Genomic DNA, 20585 nt, shown 5'->3' on the forward strand with positions numbered 1-20585 from the left:
TTGCGCGGCGTTTTCTTCTGACGGCTTCTGGGGCTATGTGAAAATGACAATGTTGGCCGCGAACTTTCATCTGCTTGTTCGCTGGCGGGGCGTCACTTTCCTGCGGATTTGGGTGTGCGTGGCGCTGGATGGGAGGAAGCTGGATGGCGTTCTATATTTCCTTCTTTCGGGTCTCTTTTTCTTGCTACCAGCTTATACTTCCTCTTCTGAGTTTGTTTTCAGGGTTGATTTCTGTTTCTAATTTGTTTGATGTGATGACTGTTTTCTGCCTGCTGAAAATTCTTCTGTAAAACCATTTGTGGGAGTGGCAGTGGGCGTGGAGTTGTCTAATGTGCCTTCTCTTTCTTTCTTGCTCTCCTCGCTCCCTTTGTCGGTTTTCTTCTGAAGGTGGCTGAGTGTATGATTATTATCAAAAAGAAAAGAAGAGATGGACTGTATTTTTATTACAGTGGAATTTAAATCAGAATCCGCGCTGAAAGTAGTTTCCTATCTTCCCACAGCCTATACATGTCTGTATATTCTGGAAAAGAGCAGACTATGAGAAAGAAAAAAAATGGTATATCCGTAAAAGCCTATCACGTCGCGATATTCTCTCTGATCGCGAGTTTCGAATAATCTCAACCTCAACCTATTGACCTGACCGACTACCTACCTAGTCGGCATTTTGAAAAACCCGCCTCAGAAGCGGCGCCACCTGCTTCCTGCTCTTGGCGACGTTCGTCTGGTCCCAGATATATAGTACCGAGTCGGCATCGAGGGTAGCAGTAGCCGCGGCAGCAAAATCAGCGGCACTAATACCTGAGCGATCCTCCTTCCACTCTTCCAGTCCCAGTTCCTGGGCGAAGTCCTTCGCGAAGCGCTCTACGGGCTCCAAGCAGGCCTCGTTCAGCCCCCAGAGGACGAGTTCCCGACGAAAGGAGCCGTCTGCAGAGGAGGTAAACGCCGTCATGACTGCGACGACATCCAGATCTCGTGATTGGGAGAAAGTTCGGAGTTTGGTCAGGAAGGACTTAGCTCCTGACACAGAAGTGTCTTCCTCCTCGGCCTTCTCGACAATCCACTCGATGGGCTTCACGACACTACAGATGCCGATCTTCGTGGTGCTCTTCCCAGGCGTTCTCGTTCTTGTCGAAGACTTCTCAGTCCAGTCCTTGTAGTCCCGTCCCAGCATCTCGTCCACAGTCAGCAAGTCGAGGCTGTTTTGCCTCGCGTCCTGGATCGCCTCGAAGAAGGCGGTGCGATCCCACCCTGCGTCGTCGCCGCCGCCAGCACGAACCTTGGCTTCGAGGAAAGCCACTGCGGCGCGGTCCACGTCGGTGACTTTACCCTCGGCCGTGAGGTTCGTCGTGTCGATCAGGATGGCGGCCAGAGCGAGTTTGGCGGCTTTGGCTTCCTCAGCAGAAGAGTCATCGACACCGCTGCTCTGGTCGAGCCATAGCCCCCGATTCCGCAATTCCTGCACAACAAGAGACGTGCAAGACCCCGGGCCTAGCTGGATGATGCGCGGCTGCCCCTCGGGAAGTGCCTCGTTCAGGGGTACGAAGCATTCGTCGACGTGATGATCGATGCAGCCAATGACGGCAAGGTCGGCTAAGTCTTCGAGTCCTTCGATAAAGCCTTTGCTGCGGGTTTCGGTGGATCGGAATGGCAGTGCGTTCCAGTCCACCAGGGTGGTGTCTAAGAGACCCTTGGTGCTGCCTTGCTCCTTGGGGAATTGCTGGAGTAGCTGACCCCTTAGATCAGCTACCGTCAGGACATGCTCTGCCAGGAGCTGGGCGATGGGATCGTCCTTGGGAGGTGACCCATGCAGTACTGCTTCTGCTCCTTTGGCTGATTCACTTCCAGAAGGGTTTGTCGACAGCCACAGCGCAGCCGCAAACTCCGGCCTCAGTCTTCGCAGTTCTCTGCCCGCCGGCACATCCGGCAGATTGACGACCGGCACGTGGGGTCTCGTGACTACTTGCGATGCACTAGCAGCAGCAGCACTGGAGGAAGAGAAATAGGAGTATATGATCGCGGAGATAATCGAATCTAGGTCTGCGGACGGATTGCCCAGGACATAGATGGGTCGTTGCTGCTGCTGCTGCTGCTGTGCGGGGAGGTGGCGCGCATGTCGGAGAAAGGGGAGGAGGCCTAGACGGAGAGGGAAATGGTCTGGAGGCATTATATAGCAAGTATTTCTATTATATTACAGTTTTTCTCCAGTGGCGTATCCCCCTTTCTGTATGTACTGTATGCATGTGCTATCGTGGATGCATTGTTAGGTAAATTAAGGTGATATGATAAGCGAGTATACCTTCCCGCGTGATGTCACCAATCGCAACCAAGAATGCGGGAACAATAATATTAATCTGTCTCACCGCCCTGCGTCTTATAGATATATCCAAGATGAGACAGCACCTGCTAATTAATACTCCAGAAAAGTTACAGGGATTGTGTATGTACTTGTACATGCCTACCTGCCACGGTACACACAGTACAACGCTTTGTCTACACAAGAATGATGATTTTCAAGGTCTGTCTGTCTAAGGCGATTAATGATGGCATAGTTGAGAACAGAGAACAGATTGTTCGTATTATTATCCATCAATCAATCCATCAATCAATCCATCAATCAATCAATCAATCAATCAGTCAGTCAGTCAGTCAGTTAGTCAATCAATGAATCAATCAGTGAATCGATGAATATTTTCTTTGCTCGCGAACCGGCAATGCATGCATTTAACACAACGCCGCAAGCAAGGGAGATAGATATCTATCTATCCATCTAAGATAGAGAGACATTGTTTCGTTTTGGTCCGTCCGTCATGTCAATGTCAATGTCAATATCGTACGTACGTCATTGAGAAAAGAGAAATATAAATCCGAGACAAAATAACCTGACAAGGCAAGGCAGGATCAGGGCGCTGCCGTCCAGCACCAAAGAGAAAAAAAAAAGGCATGCTAGATCAAAACAGCAAGCACAGCAAACAACTGTTGACAAAAGAAGAAAAGAAGAAACAGGTTCATGGTAGATATGAAATGTCCCGAGCATCACAATTGCCTTTCTCCATTCTCCAACTGAATTTGAATTCAAGAAAGGAAACAAATCAAATCAAGAAAAAAAAATAATTCTTGTTCGATGGACGCCCAGACATCAATGCATGAAAGTTCCAAATAAGATGAAATAAACATAGACAGACGCCAAGAAGAAGCAGAGTCCCAGCCCACGAGAAAAGAAGAAAGAAATATCATGCAAAAAAAAAAACGTATAGCACCATAACGATGCAAGTCGCTTAAACACACTCCCACTCGCAGAAAACGCACCACCGTGCAGTCCGATCGGCCAGGACTAGTCCTCGCCAGACCCCCCGCTCGCCAATCTTGATCACCGTTTCCCACACGCTGCCGTCCGGAGTCCCGTCCATCGCGGAGTCGGTGGTGTTGCTCGTATTGATCATGTGGTCCGCCTTGCGCATCAGCCGCAGGATCTTCCCTGATGGAGACTGGATGGCTAGTTTCGCCGGCTTCTCACGACCGTGTCCCGACTTGCTCGATGAGATGGCTGATGTCGACGCCGAGAACCCGTCTACGGACGTGGTCGACGCGTTGGAGCCCCCGTAACTACTCGACACCATACTGAGCGCACTCGACGGTCGGATGCTCAGAGGCGAAGCGCGACCACCGCCATGGCTATCCCCGTTGGCCGACGGTGGATAGGCCGGATGTTGCCGGACGGCAAAGACGAAGGTGTTGTTGATCGCCAGTCTCGCGCACTGCGGCTGCATCACGTACAGGTCGTGACGCTGAGCATGCGGCGTTGGATGGCGGAGAAGGAAGTCATACGGCGGGTTCTCGCCAGTGTGGATGATTGGCAGGGCCAGGGCAAGAGGGTAGGGGATGTCCTTGCACGAATGCATCAGCCCCTTCTTGCCAGCATATATCTTGAGCACTCCCTGTCCTTCGTCGCCTGGGAGAACCGCCTTCACGGTGAATCGTTTCCGACCCCGGATCCAGTCCGGCTGGGCGAGGGCGCGCTTCCGGACCACGTCGCCGCTCTCGAACCAATCCCCATCGGCATCGCGAGCAAACGCTGGAGCTTCGACTTCAGCAGCACACTCCACGTCCGGCGGAACGAAAATGCGCAGCTGCATCACCTCCAACCCTTCGATTCGAATGAAACTGGTGTCGTAATCGGGAATCTCCAACCCATTCTTGAAGAAGGCCGGGCTGGCAGGCGGAAGCGCCAAGAGAACCTCGGGCGAGATGGGCGGACAGATGTGTTGCTCTTCCGGGTGGAGGGGTACATGCGTGTAGCAGATCTCCAGCGGCCGCGCAAGGAAGTACCAGGTCTCCGCATGCTGCGAGTTCGTCGTGACATGCAAGCTTCTTCTGGGATTCGTCGCGCTGGCGAGCGAACAGTCCATGATGCGCCATTCGCCATCGACCAAAACGGCATTCCACCAATGATTTGGTCGCGACAGGCTGTCCAGATCGAACATCTCACCCGGCGTCTTGAGAAACCCTTGGATCACATCGGCATGAAGCCCGACCGCCGCGCACATCTCCTTGACCAGGACTGCGACCTCGTGAGGACTGCCCCTTCTCAGAGTGATCACCCTCTTCATGTCGACGTCATCGTCATCCATTGGCTCATCCCACGCGATCTTCTCACTGACCCAGGTGAATATGGCACGAAGGCGTTGGACATCGCTCTTGTAAGGCCGACAAACGTAGCCTTGTGCCAAACTCGCCGGATTGGTCAGCGGGGGTAGGCTGTTTATGAAGCGAGCGCTCTTGTCTACCATACTCAGATTGATCGCACCCCAATTCGTCGGTTCACTCAGGGGAAGTCCATCGATGCCCTCGTCACCTTCCGCAGTTTCGTAGAGCTCTTCGACTGCATAGATGACCGGGTGATCCATCATCTGACACCGTTCCGCTCGTTCAATCCGTTCGTTTCGACTAGGAGTACTTGCACGGTTAACGTCACGTCGCACCTGCACCCAATCGGTACCTCCCCCGCTGCCAGATCCTGCGTCTCGAGCAGTGTCTCTGTCAGGGTTGTGCGTCGATGGTAGCACCGCGGAGACTCTCCCCTTTGTGGGTGAGATTGAACCTCCATGGTGGATGCTGCTTCTTGCATTGGCAGCCCCCGTTTTGGCGGACTCGAGGAATCTCTTGAAGAATCCGTTCTTTTTCACTTTCGGAGTGACAAGCCCACCAAAAACACCGGCTGAGTCAGTGATCTCCTTACTCTGTGACCAAGGAATCGCCGACACCGCTCCCTGTCTTGACGTGTTGTGGCTGGAATGGTAAGAAATCCCACTTAGGGCGGTCTGACTCCTGTCTGAGTCGTTGAAATTGTCCATCGCAGTCGTCGGTCTTTCCGCCGAGAAGCCACCCCATTTTCGCCTTGCATAGCTCCCGGCGCTCGTCGCACTGATGCCACCTGCCGAGGTGCCACTCATCAAGCTATGACTGGTTCTGCCGGAGCTGCTTGTTTCAGTCGTAGTGGTGCTTTGGACGCCGCTCGAGGAATTCGTCGCGCTTGATTTATTTGTGAATGTCCGACCCAAGACATGCCTCCCCAGCTCCATTGCTGATTTTCGATTCCTCAGCTGGGGACGCGGGGCTGGTATAGATTCATGCCTTGTATGATACGAATTCTTCTTGGGCGGAGGAGGTGGGCCAACATCGTCATCAGACAGTTGATCGGAGTTCTGGCCATTCTGTTCGTGGAGCTGTCGTAATCGGCTTTCCATCCGTTGAACATAATTATTGAATTGAGGTGGGCCGTCATGATATCGGTCTTGGAAATTGGGTTGATTATTGTATTCCTCTTCCTCGTCATATTCGTCTCTATCTCCCTCAAAACCCAGAGATGTTAGAGGTCGAGAACTAGGAGGTTGTGGACTTGCTGCACGGATACTGTCATATGCATCAGGAGACCAGGGATTTGAAAATGAAGGAGGCGGCGAAGGAGACGGCGCCCCGCGGGGGAGGCCCATATCGTGTAATGAGGTCATGACATCTTCCATGGCATCTCGAAGAGGGGATGGCGTGTGAGCGTTGACAGCTGGCGATGGCGGATCTGGCGAGTGGGAGAGGGGGACTGGCGAGGGAGTTCGCGAGATGACTGTGTAGCGATCATTCATCTCAAGCGGCGGGGGAGGCAGCCTCTTCCGTGCTGTCTGGCTGTTGACTGCCACTCGGTGAGGAGGCGGCGGCGGCGGAGGAGGCGACTCGTCGCGGTCTTGAGAAGCTTGGGGAGGGATTTCATGAGATGGGGGTGGTGATCTTGGGCTGCGATGCCTCCCCGGGGTTGAGGACACTCCCCGCTCGTGCGACGCGGGCGGAGAAGCTGCGCGGGACGGAGGCCTGGCTAGAGAGCTGCGATGGCGGACTGCCGTTGCCGGTGTACGGGTCCGCAAGGCCTGAGTCGGTCGGGGTGGGGTGTTTTCTCGAGATGACGACGGTGACGGCGCCTCTGTTGACGAGTTCGCTCTTCGAGCTGCTTCAGCCGGCGTGATCGCTTCTTTGTGAGCCTGAAAGGGCTTTCTGAACGTTTTCTGCTTCTTGGGTATTGAGCTGTCGGTCCGGGACAGTCCGTCTCCTATCATCGGGGTCACTGATCGGCTGCTGCCAGGAACAAAATCGTCTCCCAGGACGGTGACGAAGTTGGAGGGAAAGAGGCCTATCATCCGCCTGTCACGCCGTAGACGCCCCATCCACCATTGTCCGTCCCCCGCATTCAAGCACTCGATCAGATCTCCTTCGACGAATCCAAGGTCCCGTTTTGTCTCGCCGCCCCATGAGTAGATCGCTCGGCACCAACATGGAAACTTGGTGGGCAGCTGAGGCGGGTCGGGCGCCATCGTGTTCCGTTCGTTCTATATCGGGAGGGACAGGTTTGTCGAGGTCGAGAAATAATGATTAGGAAGTTTCAAAAATAAGTAAGCGAATTTAAAAAAAAAAAACAGAAACGAGTGTGGTGATGGAGTCGTGATAAGAGCGTGTTGTTCTCGTACTAGCGTGACAATGTCGTCAGGCCTGAGATCGATCGAATGCGCCGGGGACCACAAAGCACAGGGCACGGACGGTCAGCAAATGACAAAGTAAGCGAGCGTAAGCGGCAGAGCAAGAAAAGGAAAGCGCCTCGGAGGGCCGTTTGGGCACCTGGGCCGCATGCACTCCGATCAGGTCAGTTGGAGGGGAGCGACGGCTTCGGGTGGCGTCCAGGTGGTTGGGTTAGCTTAGGCCGTGAATGTATCGATGCTGTGTTCGATTCGATGTTTTGGCCGTGTTTACGCTGGCCCTGTTCGGGTCTAGCGTGCGCGGTGGATCGCCCTGGGCTATCGATAAGCTTAACCGCCATGAACCTCCGTTGCCTCCCTGATCACTAAACGATCAAGGCTTCAACAGGACGCACTTGGCTAGCTACTGATATGAAGTCATCTTCTAGTTAAGATCCAGCGTATCTGAAATCTGGGTTGTGAGATCAGCCAGGTTGAGGTCATTGGCACCCCTCGAGCTTGTTCGATCTGACATGGCATGGAGATATATATTTACCATGGAACGGCTGAACGCTAAAGGTCCACTACCAATCGACCGTCAGATCCAGACTTTCTCATCAATGATCTTTCCTTATCACGAGGAGAAGAGTTATCTGTACAGTCTGTACCCCGTACATCCCCGCAATACACCTTTGTCAGAGTACCTTCCGCCGAGTCAACAACCAAGTCCAAGCTCAGAATTTTACAAGATCCATACGGGGCTGCTTTACTAATTCAGGTCTGATTGATAACTATATCTAGGTATATAGATTACATAATGGAGGAGAATAGCGTTTGCGATGGGAGCAACGCCTTATAGGTATCGAAGTCCTCCCGTTTGAGGCCATGTCCCCGCGAGAGGCTGTCAATGGTTACAGCACATGTCATTTAAGATGGACGGGCTCAATTACTTGGAGGATTCGTTTGTCCTTGTTGGCCTTTAAAAATCAATTTACTTTGTAGGTGCTTAGGGAGGTTGCGATCTGGCTGCGAAGACAATGACGGTGGTGGGAATCTTTCCGCTCCTGCCAATATTAGCATCTTCAGACTTGCAGTCTCTTGGCGTCCGCCCCTGACGGCACATGACCCGGTTGCCGCTTCCGTCCTCCCTTGCATGCTGATGATCCCGTTCTTTCCCCCTTCTTCCCCCTTCCAAGTGCCTCACAATCCAGGGCCTTGCGTACAGTTGACAACCAGAATGCTCTCCAAGTGGATCAGTATGCTGCATTCAGGAAAATCTCGAGACTACTGCATACAGCACCCACCAGACAAATCAACTACTGTTGTCGCCGGCAGTGCAGACAGCAGGATCTCTACCTGCACAAGAAGGCTAGGATTTTCACCCACTCTTTGCTCGTCTCTTGTTTCCTTTTGACTGATGCTTCTGCTCACTGTCTGTCCTCGTGAACCGGATTAATGAGTCTATTTCATCAAGTCAACCCATGGATCCAGAGTGGAATGTGCAAGAACAGGTCTTTCCTCAATGCAACCATATAGGGTTAACGAAACCGCCACAGAGGCTCTAATGCCCATGAAAATCCCGTTCAATGCTTGTTTCGGTCCAATCTTGGCATGGTTGCCCTCCGGATGCAGCGTCGTCTCCCAAATCCGGAAATCCGCCCACATTCCAACTACAGATCGGCAGGATCTGATCGAGCAAATTCGGTGGTCCTAGTCTCTTTACATGCTAGTCTTGCATCTGCTGATGTGAGACATCTCTTTCCCAGGACTGCTTAGGCCGCGCACGCAAATACCGCAATTACAGAGCCGCTCAACGATTGGTAGAAGCATCCTGTTTTTGACCTCCCTTGCGCTAACTCCACAGTCACTTAACCTGTCTTGTTTGGATATTGTGGACGTCTTCGATTTCGCTCATAATGTTAGGAGGACCACCTTCATATCGAAACACTTCCTTTTTGGGATCTGACTGCGCGGGAGAATGTAATGAGGACTGAAGATTACTTTGATGGGTTTAGTATGGGCCAGCGCAGGAGGACGATACCAAATCCATACACTCCTCGCATTCGGAAATATGTGTACGTGCCGGTTGTTTTCATGCGCGTCGTCCTGCACAGCCTTGCTCTCGAAAAATGACTTGACTCTCTGTGTGCAAACAGAGGGCCTGAACGCAGATTGTTATTATCCTAATCAGAAGTCCTATTGATTGGTTCGTCTTGTTGATGTGGAAAATTCCTTCTGCTTGTATTTAAGGTTGAAGCCTCCCGTGGACGCTACTGGTTCAGTTCCCTGAGATCCACGGAATTCGAGGTCTTTATTACGGTGCCGACGGATCACAACCGTGGTAGTCTGTCATCGACCCAAAGGCTGGTGATACCTTGATTCATTGACAGACAACTATGGCACCAAAAGGTTCCCTTCTCACACTGTGCCTGGCCGCCTTTGCGACCTCGACGTACGCGGCCAGGGTCCCATTCGAGCTGCACTTGACGTGGGAAGAAGGAGCCCCAGATGGAAACGCCAGAAAGATGATTTTTATGAATGGTCAATTTCCAGGGCCGCAATTGACCGTGGACGAAGGTGATGAAGTCGAGGTTTGTTTTTGTTGGTTCTGTGAAATAGGCAATGTCAGGAGCTAACGTCGTCCAAGTTCCTCGTCCATAATCACCTGCCTTTCAATACGTCCATTCATTTCCATGGCATTGAGTATGTTGGACAGCCGATCCCTACTGATTTCTACGAATGGCGGTATTGACAAGAGATCAGACAAATGAACACACCCTGGTCCGATGGCGTCCCGGGACTTACACAGCGGCCGATTCCGCCGGGGGAAAGCTTTCTTTACCGATGGACTGCCACGACTTACGGGACATACTGGTGAGTGGTGTTGTCTCGACTGTCTAATTTGCAAGATTAGTTTTACTCATGAAGGGTGTCCAGGTACCACTCCCATTATGACAACACTATGGCCGACGGATTGTACGGCCCCATTTGGATTAGGTATATCCACATACTTCTCTTCCGTTTTTGGCCTGCGACTAATCTGTCAGGCCAAAACGCCATACTCCAACCCCGTTCCATTTGATCTCGAATGACCCCGAAGATCTTGAAGCCATGCATCGTACAGAACGTGACCCCCGACTTGTCGTGCTATCGGACTGGGAACACCTGACCTCTGAGGAATATTTCAATTTGCAGAAAATCAGCGGACTTGATATCTTGTAAGAACCATGACTTCGACGGTGTCTATTTCTTCGTGACTAACATGAACATCCAAAAAAAAAGTTGTGTGGACAGTATTCTCATCAACGGAAAAGGAGCAGTCCACTGTCCAAGCGCAGATGAGCTTTACAGCTATGAAACTCCATATCTCAAAGGTGCTATTGACAACTTGAATCTGACCGACAAGGGGTGAGTTTCAATGTCAGCCGGAATCGGTGAATTAGACTAATGCTCGATCCTAGGTGTTACCCAAATATCTACAAGACCCAGGGCAACTATTCCTATGATGAATCGAAGGTTCCGTGGGGTGTCATCAAAGGCTGTGTCCCAACTGAAGGCAACATGGAAGTCATTGAGGTGGATGCAAGTGAGCGCTGGGCAAGTTTCAAGTTCATTGGTGCCGCATTCATGAAGTCTCTTGTTGTCTCTATTGACGAGCATCCCATGTGGATCTACGAGGTGGATGGACGGTACATTGAGCCCCGCCTCGTGCACGACTTCCCCTTGTTCAACGGTGAACGATACGGTGCGATGATTAAGCTGGACAAGACACCGAAGAACTACACTATCCGTGTTGCCGACACGAACGGTGACCAGATCATCTCGGGATATGCCATCTTGTCGTACAAGGGTGGGCAGGATCTGGGACCGTCCAAACCTTACATCAATTACGGCGGTCTAAATGTCTCTGCCGATGTGGTACAATTGAATACCACGTACCTCCCTCCATACCCGAACATCAAACCGTCTCGCACCGCAGACCAGATGTTCAACCTCACCATGGGCCGGATCCAGTCATCCTGGCAGTGGACTCTGCAGGGCTCCCAGCTTTACGATGTCGACGCGAACGCGGATACCCCCATCCTGTTCGACCTTGACGCCAGGAAGAATCTGGGCGATAAACTCACTCTCCCCACCAAGAACGGCACCTGGGTCGATTTGCTATTGCAGTTGGGTCAGTTCCCCAACACAACTAAGATCCAGGCACCCCACGTGATCCACAAGCACTCGAACAAGGCCTTCTGGATCGGTGCAGGCCCTGGATTCTTCAACTGGACCAGCGTCGACGAAGCCATCGAATCGAACTCGGAGTACTTCAATCTGGAAAACCCCATCTACCGAGACACATTTGTTACGAACGGCGCCTTTGGGCCGACGTGGATGGTGTTACGGTACCAAGTCGTCAATCCCGGACCGTTCTTAATCCACTGTCACATTGAAACTCACTTGACGGCCGGTATGGGTGTTGCATTGCTGGACGGAGTGGATGCTTGGCCCGAAGTCCCACCGGAATACAATATCCACCATGTCGACCATATGTACTGACGGCCATTGGGGCGTCTGTGGTCTTTGTTCCTCTTTTCTTCTTCTTCTCCCTTTTTATTTCCTTTTATCTTTTCCTCTCTTCCCTTTCCCCCCTTCTAATGACGCATACAATATTTTTAAGGCCATTTGTGCAGATTTTTCGTGTACAGTATTTTACGGTCTTCACGGGCCATTTTTTTAATTTCTTTTCATTTTATCTGTTTATTTTGTTTTTGATCCGGTGTCGAGGAATTATGTTATTTCAATTATTGCTTCGGATACGATCGGTGGCTCGCACTCCTGAGATCTCGGGACAGGATTGCTTAGTATCCGGTTGAACAGATCTACCGTCAAATGCGATATTGGGATGACCGAAAATCTTCCTGTTGCTCGCTTCTCCTTTCTATTGGTCATGATATTTCTTCAATTCAAAAAAAAATGACACTGCCCAATGGAAGAAACTGCAGAGTTGCAGAATGTATAGAGAATGCTCTTTCCTCAGGCGGATGGCGGGAACTTTGAAGGAGTCGGTGAGACATGGACAATCTTGGCTCACAATAGAAGCAAAGATCCCAAATCCAAAGTTCTATGATTGAGTTATCCATGTGCTCTTGATTGCAACCTCATGCCTGCTTCTCTCCTTTCGGGCCCTGACATCTGGTTACTAGGCAAAGCGTGCTACGTGTGGTCGAACAATGTGGTAAGAGTGACAAAATCCCATTCTCAATAGCATTGCCATGAGCAGGCTATCGTTTTTGTTCTCTTATATCCACAATCTGTCGATCATTACGTCCCAACTGAATCATTGTAAATTCATTATTGCACATGTTCTCATTGCCATTGATGATTCGCAAAAACAGAGGAAGCAAATTGACCGCAAACGTCTTTTATTCCGCTATATATTTAATATCAGAAGGTTGCAGGCTGCTAAGAGATCCTCACTGAAGATATGATTATGTAAATTATCCAAATGCGTCGAGGAGGAACTCATACCTTGCTGTTATGGGTTAGGGCCACATTCCTTGCATATGCAGTTGCGCCGGAAACCCCATGTTTGATGCAGATCCTCATCGTCGATCAATTGCTGATGTTGTCATTAGTATCACGGAAGGAGCAGTAACGCACATCTCTCTGGTAACGATCTGCAAGCCTAGACGCTTCGATAGGTCTCCTCATCCTCGTCTTCGGGGGGGAATATATTTCCGTGTAGGGTATCCTTCAACACGTGACCGGCGGAAGATCATCCTTGGCGGGATGTTGCTTCCTTGCCGCTTGCCGCATGCGGCAAGCACGATGACTTCATGCCATCCCATCTCTCTCTCTCTCTCTCACCAGAGCGCCTTGCTCAGTCTGGAGGCATGTGAGTTTGGAGATGCTGAGAAGATTGTTCCCTCTATCTAGGACATATGGAGTGGTGAAGTTTTTGGTGTGGATTACATGTAGCGGCAATTTTCTCATATCTCACGTGCTCAATAGTGGAATGGTCAGATGTCTTGGAAACAACGAGATGTGCCTTGCAGTCTGGTCTCAACAGCCTTATGAGATCGTGCAGATCTACCTTTGCAACGGGTTCCTGGTGGGGTAGTTGGTCGTTCTCAATCGTAACGGTGGCATTCAGCCTCCACACTTCATGTCAGATCTGAGACACGGTTCGCCAGAAGACATTCATCTTCTTCGGTACTTGATCCAGACCAATCTCTTGGCAACAATTGCCTCATTTGGATCGCCCACAATTCCAGAATTGTCCTTTTATGGATACTTGGCTCGGCCGCTTGCAACCGCGACAAAACGGGTCTTCCAGGATTGGGACGATGCTAACGTCCTTGGTAGGAGATGTCGCAGACGTCCAAATAAGAATGGTGGCGTTCTCCGTATGCCTCTGGGCGTCATTAAAGTTTTCTTTCTTCCCTTTGTTCGCAGACATCCTTCGGTGCAGACCATGGCGGTTGGAACCCATGTGCGTTCCGCTTAAACACACCTGGCTTGAGCTCAACTATCCTGCAAGCAAGCTTCTATAGACTCGCCAACAAAGGATTCACCATGGGGTCAACTAGCCGTGTCTATCTCTTTGGTGATCAAACCGGCGAGTTCGACGCTGGACTCCGTCGTTTGATACAGGCGAAGAACAATAGCCTCTTGATGTCCTTTTTCGAGAGGTGTTTCCACTCCTTACGCCACGAGATAGCTCAGCTGCCACCATCTGACCGCCAAATCTTTCCTCGCTTCACCAGCATTGTTGACTTACTCGCGAGATATCGCGAGTCGAGGCCGAACCCGGCACTTGAGAGCACCCTAACTTGTATCTACCAGTTGGCATTGTTTATCAGGTATGTGCATTCCATGGGATTTTGCATAATTGAGCCGCGTCTAATACTAGCTAGCTACTACGGCGATGAGGGTCAAGTCTATCCGTTAGGCTCTGACAGTTATGTCATTGGACTGTGCACCGGGCTTCTGGCTTCTACCGCAGTGAGCTCATCGCGGACCGTTGGTGAGCTCATTCCAGTCGCCATAGAGGCGGTGGTGATAGCTTTACGGCTGGGGCTGTGTGCCCTCAAAGTTCGCGATTTTGTAGGCCAGAATGAGGCCCACTCTCAGAGCTGGTCAGCAGTGCTCTCGGGAATTCAGGAAGACCAAGCCTTGGAGGCCATTCGAGAATTTTCCAAGCAGAAGGTAGGTCTGGCCATCTTCGGTTCTCGGCAAAAGGTCGCGTATCTAACGCCTCCAGGCTCTCCCACCTTCGTCACAGCCGTACATCAGCGCGGTTAGCTCGCACAGCCTGACCATCAGCGCCCCGCCAGTGATTCTCGAGGAATTCATTGAGTCTCGACTGCGACGAAATGTCAAGCCTTTTAGGGTCCCTGTGCACGCTCCCTACCATGCGCCTCATCTTTATGGAAGGGTCGACGTGGACTGGATCCTTAAGTCTCGAAATAATGGCACGTTCGCTAACTACAAGCCTCGGATTCCTCTTCTATCCAGCACGACCGGAAAGGTGATGGGCGCTAAAAGCTTTGAAGACCTCCTCAAGACCGCTCTAGAGGAAATCCTCCTGCACCAGCTTTGCTGGGACAAGGTCTTGGATGGCTGTTCATCCGTCCTTACGTCCGCTGAGACTTCAAGCTGTACAATCCTCCCGGTCGCAACTACCGCCTCCCAAGGGTTGATGTCGACCTTGAAACGAGTCGGAATTCCAAACGTGGTCCTAGAAAACGCCATTATGGAGACTTCAAAGGACAACGGCAGAATGAACTCTACAGGCAGATCCGAACAATCCAAAATCGCCATCATCGGGTTGTCGGGCAGATTTCCAAACGCACCAAGCCCGGAACACTTCTGGGAAGTCCTGTACAAAGGTCTCGACGTTCACAGAGAGGTTCCACCCGATCGATGGGATGTGAAGACCCATTTCGATCCGACCGGGAAAAGAAGAAACACCAGCCAAGTACCTTATGGATGTTGGATTGAAGAGCCCGGGCTTTTTGATCCGCGATTCTTCAACATGTCGCCCCGGGAGGCACTCCAGGCCGACCCAGCGCAGCGCTTGGCCTTGGTCACCGCCTACGAAGCTCTTGAAATGGCGGGTTTCGTTCCTGATTCGACTCCATCGACACAGAAAGACCGCGTTGGCATTTTCTATGGAATGACCAGCGATGACTACCGTGAGGTCAACAGCGGCCAAGATATCGACACCTACTTTATTCCAGGAGGTAACCGCGCATTTACACCGGGACGCATCAACTATTACTTCAAGTTCAGTGGTCCCAGTGTTAGTGTCGATACGGCGTGCTCCTCGAGTTTGGCGGCCATTCACATGGCATGCAATTCCCTCTGGAGAAACGACTGTGACACTGCGATCGCCGGTGGCACCAACATCTTGACGAATCCAGATAATTTTGCTGGTCTCGACCGCGGCCACTTTCTCTCCAGAACGGGGAATTGCAACACATTCGATGACGGTGCCGACGGCTACTGTAGAGCGGATGGTGTTGGCACAGTTGTGCTTAAGCGTCTGGAGGATGCGCAAGCAGACAACGATCCTATTCTCGGGGTGATTGTGGGAGCCTATACCAACCATTCTGCCGAAGCTGTTTCGATAACTCGTCCGCACGTCGGGGCTCAGGCATTTATCTTCGATAAGCTCCTCAATGAGGCTGACGTGAATCCGCACGATATCAGTTATATTGAGATGCATGGAACCGGTACCCAGGCTGGTGATGCAGTGGAAATGAAGTCGGTCCTTGATGTCTTTGCCCCTGATTACAGACGCAAGCCGGAACAGACTCTGTATCTTGGATCGGCAAAGGCGAACATTGGCCATGGAGAGTCGGCTTCTGGAGTTGCGTCTTTGATTAAAGTGCTTTTGATGATGAGGGAGAATATCATTCCTCCTCATTGCGGCATAAAGACGAAGATCAACCATAATTTCCCAACCGATCTAAAGGAGCGCAACGTCCATATCGCCTTCAAACCGACACCCTGGCCGAGACCAGACGCAGCAAAGCGGAAGGTCTTCATAAACAACTTCTCTGCTGCCGGTGGCAATACTGCTCTCCTGCTTGAAGATGGACCCCTTCCCTGTGCAGAACACGCGGTCGCAGATCCTCGCTCGACACATGTTGTTGCTGTTTCTGCCAGATGCGAAATCTCACTTAGGAACAATATCAAGTCTCTTGTGAACTATATCAACAAGAACATTGAGAATGGGGTCGAGAAGGAATTCCTGGCGAAGCTCTCCTACACCACAACCGCCCGGCGCATCCACCATCAATTCCGGGTCATCGCCTGCGGCAGCAGTCTTGTGGAAGTTCGAGATGCCCTTGAAGCGTCTGCCAGGAGAGAGAGCATCAGCCCTATTCCTGCGTCTACACCCAACGTCGGTTTCGTCTTCACCGGGCAAGGAGCTCAGTACGCAGCAATGGGTCAGCAGCTTTATGAAAATTCCACTCAATTCCGTGCCAACATCCAGCGATTCGATAGTATAGGTCAAAGTCAGGGATTCCCATCATTTCTGCCATTGATCGATGGCAGTGTCCCGATCGAGGAGCTGAGCCCTCTGGTCACTCAGCTCGGTACGACTTGCTTGCAAATGGCCCTGGCAAGACTATGGATGTCATGGGGAGCCCGTCCAACCTTTGTGCTTGGCCACAGCTTAGGAGAGTACGCCGCTCTCAATATTGCTGGGGTGCTCACAGCCTTCGACACCATATATTTGTGTGGTCGTCGGGCCCAGCTCCTGGAAGAGCAATGCCAGGTTGGAACCCATGCTATGCTTGCAGTCAAGGCATCTCTCGGCCAAGTTACGCCATTCCTGGATGACCGAGTCCATGAGGTCGCTTGCATCAATGCGCCCGGGGAAACTGCCATCAGTGGGACGTGTGATAACATCGATTCGTTGTCCGAAAGACTCGCTGCCGAGGGAATCAAAGCAACAAAATTGAGGGTACCTTTCGCGTTCCATTCTGCTCAGGTAGAGCCGATTTTGGGACAATTGGCAGAATGTGCCAAAGGTGTCAGGTTCCACAAACCTTCGGTCCCGCTGGTTTCATCCCTCCTGGGGGAAGTCATTACGGAGATAAATCACGATATTTTGAGCCCTAGATATCTGAGCCGCCACTGCAGGGAGACTGTAAATTTCCTTGGGGCGCTGGAGGCAACGCGACATGCTAAGCTTATTGGTGACAAGACAGTATGGATTGAAATTGGCTCTCATCCGGTCTGCTCTGGCATGATTAAGGCCACGCTTGGTCCTCAGGCCAACACAGTTGCCTCCCTTCGTCGCAACGAAGATTCGTGGAAGGTCTTGTCTCAGAGCTTGACCTGTGTGTACCTTGCAGGCATTGACGTTCAATGGCGGGAATACCACCAGGACTTTAAATCCTGTCATCAAGTCCTTCATCTCCCCGCATACAGCTGGGACAACAAGAACTACTGGATTCCCTATAGAAATGACTTCTGTTTGACCAAGGGCGATGCAACTGTGCCCCGGGCGGAGGCTCAGCCAGCACAGAAATTTTTGACGACCTCAGTGCAGAAGATTGTCGAGGCGCGTAATGAAGGTGGAAAAGCGACAGTCATCATGGAATCGGACATCTCCGACCCTCATCTCAATCCAGTCATCCAGGGACACAAAGTTAATGGAGCGGCCTTATGTCCTTCGGTAGGTGAACGCGTTGTGACCTCAGGTCTGTGAGTAGTTGCTGACAACACCTTTAGTCTTTATACGCCGATATTGCCCAGACGCTTGGAGAATATCTCATCGAGAACTTTAAGCCAGAGTTGAAAGGATCCGGACTTGACATTTGCAACATGACCGTTCCGAAGCCTTTAATCGCGAAGAACGTTGGGCCGCAGCTCTTCCGGGCAGCTGCTACGGCAGACTGGAATGAAAAATGCGCTTCAGTGCAGGTATATTCTGTCAACACCAATGGAAAAAAGATCGCAGACCATGCGAGCTGCCTGGTCAAGTTCTCTGATTGCAATGTTTGGCGGGAGGACTGGGGGCGCCATGCATATCTGATTCGGAGAAGCATCGACCGACTCGTTCAGAGCGCTGCAGACGGCGAGAGCCATAGACTCGGACGAGGAATGGCTTACAAGCTGTTCAGTGCCTTAGTGGAATATGACTCGAATTACAAGTCGATGGAAGAAGTCATTTTGGACAGCGAACAGTACGAAGCTACCGCGCGGGTCAAGTTCCAAGCCAAGCAGGGGAACTTCCATCGCAACCCGTTCTGGATCGACAGTCTCGGACACTTGTCGGGCTTTGTCATGAACGCGAACGATGCCACCGACTCCAAAAACCACGTGTTCGTGAACCATGGCTGGGATTCGATGCGTTGTTTGAAGAAGTTTTCGGCAGATGCTACATACCGAACGTATGTGAAGATGCAACCTTGGCAGAACAACATCTACGCTGGAGACGTCTACGTGTTCGAAGGCGACGACATCATAGCGGTCTATGGAGGGGTTAAAGTGAGTATTTATGATTATCGTTTTCTCTACTTCAGGCTGACTGACTTCAATAGTTCCAAGGAATACCACGTCAAGTGCTCAACACTGTCCTTCCCCCTGCCGATGGCTCCAAGGTGTCGCCGGCAAAGACCGTCTCTCCGCGTCCTGTTGAAACAACCAAGAATGCTAATGCGAGAGTATCTAAAGCAAAACCAGCAGTCAGGTCAGCTACGCCTAGCGTGCTTGTTCAAGCCCTCAAAATCTTGGCAAGCGAGATTGGCATATCTGAATCCGCGTTGTCAGATGATCTGCTCTTTGCCGATTACGGAGTGGACTCACTGCTTTCTCTGACGATCACGGGCAAGTTCCGCGAGGAGCTTAATATCAACGTCGACTCGTCCGTATTTATGGACTACCCAAGTGTCAAGGACTTGAAGCAGTTCTTGCTGCAGGCCAGTCCGTCGGACAGTAGCGAGTCGTCAGAAGAGTCTGCATTCTCTGAAGACTCGTCTTCGTCAACAGATCCCTCCACACCGGGAACTCCTGGGGATTTCTGTCCGAAATTCATGCAAGCCGGAGAAAGCACCACCATGAAGGCGATCCGTCAAACCCTTTCTGAAGAGATTGGTGTCTCGCCAGAGGAATTGACGGGAGCTGCCAACCTCGGAGAAATGGGGATGGACTCTCTTCTGTCTCTGACTGTGCTTGGGAAGTTGCGAGAGACGTTGGATCTTGACCTGCCGTCAGACTTCTTCATCGAGAACCAGACGCTGGATGACATCGAGACCGCTCTTGACCTGAAGCCCAAAGCGCCTTCAATCCCGGCCCCGGTGGCCCTCAAGACGGACGCTTTGATCGGATCGAAGGTAGCACACCCTCCTGCTACGTCCATCCTTCTTCAGGGAAACCCGCGAACGGCGACCAAGACGCTGTTCCTCTTCCCTGACGGGTCGGGCTCTGCGACGTCCTACGCGAGCCTGCCCAAGATCTCGCCCGACGTCTGCGTCTACGGCCTGAACTGCCCGTACATGAAGACGCCCGAGAATCTCACCTGCGGGCTGAGCGATCTCACGGCTCCGTACGTAGCAGAGATCCGACGGCGCCAGCCCAAGGGGCCCTACAACCTCGGCGGTTGGTCCGCCGGCGGCATCTGTGCGTACGACGCCGCACGGCAGCTGGTGCTCGAAGAAGGCGAGACGGTCGAACGGCTGATCCTGCTCGATTCGCCGTTCCCGATCGGGCTCGAGAAGCTCCCGCCGCGACTGTACCAGTTCTTCGACTCACTGAACATCTTCGGCGACGGCAAGACGCCGCCCCCAAGCTGGCTGCTGCCGCACTTCCTGGCCTTCATCGACGCGCTCGACGCGTACAAGGCGGTGCCGTACCCTTTCTCCGACCCGCGGTACCGCGACCGCCTGCCTAGGACATACCTCATCTGGGCGAAAGACGGCGTCTGCGGCAAGCCCGGTGATCCCCGCCCGGAACCTGCCCCCGACGGCAGCAAGGATCCCCGCGAGATGCTGTGGCTGCTGAGCGACCGGACGGACTTTGGCCCCAATGGATGGGACTCCCTTGTCGGGAGGGACAAGGTTGCTGCCATCGAGACCCTGGCTGATGCGAACCACTTCACTATGATGAAGGGCGAGAAGGCAAAGGAAGTATCTGCGTTTTTAGAGAGGGTTTTTCGATAAGATGGAGTAGGTAGACTGATTCCGTTTCGTTTTGTTCGCGGAGGAGTCTTTTGTAGTTGTATGATTATGTTATATTTTTGCTTTGCTGTCCTTTTCCTTTCTATTGCTCTTTTTTCTTGGCTGGGTTTCTTGTTTCTTTCTTGATTTTTTTTTGTTTCTTTTTTGTCTATAAAAGAGGGATTGTATCAGATTTGGGTTTAGATTTGTTTAGATTTGGATTGGAATAGATTAGATTCATTGTTGGCTCCGCAATGTATCTATCTATATCTATTGCCTGCTTGATTTATAGTATGGATAGGTACCTAATATAATATAATGTGCTAATGTAACTTATGTACCATGAAAAAATAACCCTGACATTGACTTGCCGGTATCCTTTTCTGTTTTCTCTCTCTCTCTCTCTCTCTCTCTCTCTCTCTCT

The 20585-nt window shown here is 51.6% G+C and overlaps 4 protein-coding genes across 4 annotated transcripts; 2 read left to right on the forward strand and 2 right to left on the reverse strand.

Moving 5' to 3' along the window:
• Positions 1–652: 652 nt before the first annotated feature.
• On the reverse strand, positions 653–2164 carry VTN77DRAFT_2618 (uncharacterized protein; the record flags this gene model as incomplete). The annotated part of the gene is made up of 1 exon (XM_069418477.1): positions 653–2164. The coding sequence occupies one exon, from the start codon at positions 2162–2164 to the stop codon at positions 653–655; it is 1512 nt and encodes a 503-aa protein (XP_069282099.1).
• Positions 2165–3275: 1111 nt separating this feature from the next.
• VTN77DRAFT_2619 (uncharacterized protein) lies at positions 3276–6857 on the reverse strand (the record flags this gene model as incomplete). The annotated part of the gene is made up of 1 exon (XM_069418478.1): positions 3276–6857. The coding sequence occupies one exon, from the start codon at positions 6855–6857 to the stop codon at positions 3276–3278; it is 3582 nt and encodes a 1193-aa protein (XP_069282100.1).
• A 2534-nt stretch (positions 6858–9391) lies between these two features.
• VTN77DRAFT_2620 (uncharacterized protein) lies at positions 9392–11540 on the forward strand (the record flags this gene model as incomplete). Its single annotated transcript, XM_069418480.1, has 7 exons — positions 9392–9586; positions 9643–9698; positions 9759–9869; positions 9933–9992; positions 10043–10213; positions 10278–10403; positions 10457–11540. 7 exons carry the CDS (start codon positions 9392–9394, stop codon positions 11538–11540), a joined length of 1803 nt encoding a protein of 600 aa, XP_069282101.1.
• Positions 11541–13559: 2019 nt separating this feature from the next.
• On the forward strand, positions 13560–20164 carry VTN77DRAFT_2621 (uncharacterized protein; the record flags this gene model as incomplete). Its single annotated transcript, XM_069418481.1, has 5 exons — positions 13560–13846; positions 13901–14192; positions 14248–17679; positions 17736–18494; positions 18548–20164. 5 exons carry the CDS (start codon positions 13560–13562, stop codon positions 20162–20164), a joined length of 6387 nt encoding a protein of 2128 aa, XP_069282102.1.
• Between the last annotated feature and the right edge of the window lie 421 nt (positions 20165–20585).

This window comes from Rasamsonia byssochlamydoides (genome assembly GCF_041956645.1).
Source record: "Rasamsonia byssochlamydoides strain NRRL 3658 unplaced genomic scaffold VTN77scaffold_2, whole genome shotgun sequence".
Taxonomy (NCBI): domain Eukaryota; kingdom Fungi; phylum Ascomycota; class Eurotiomycetes; order Eurotiales; family Trichocomaceae; genus Rasamsonia; species Rasamsonia byssochlamydoides.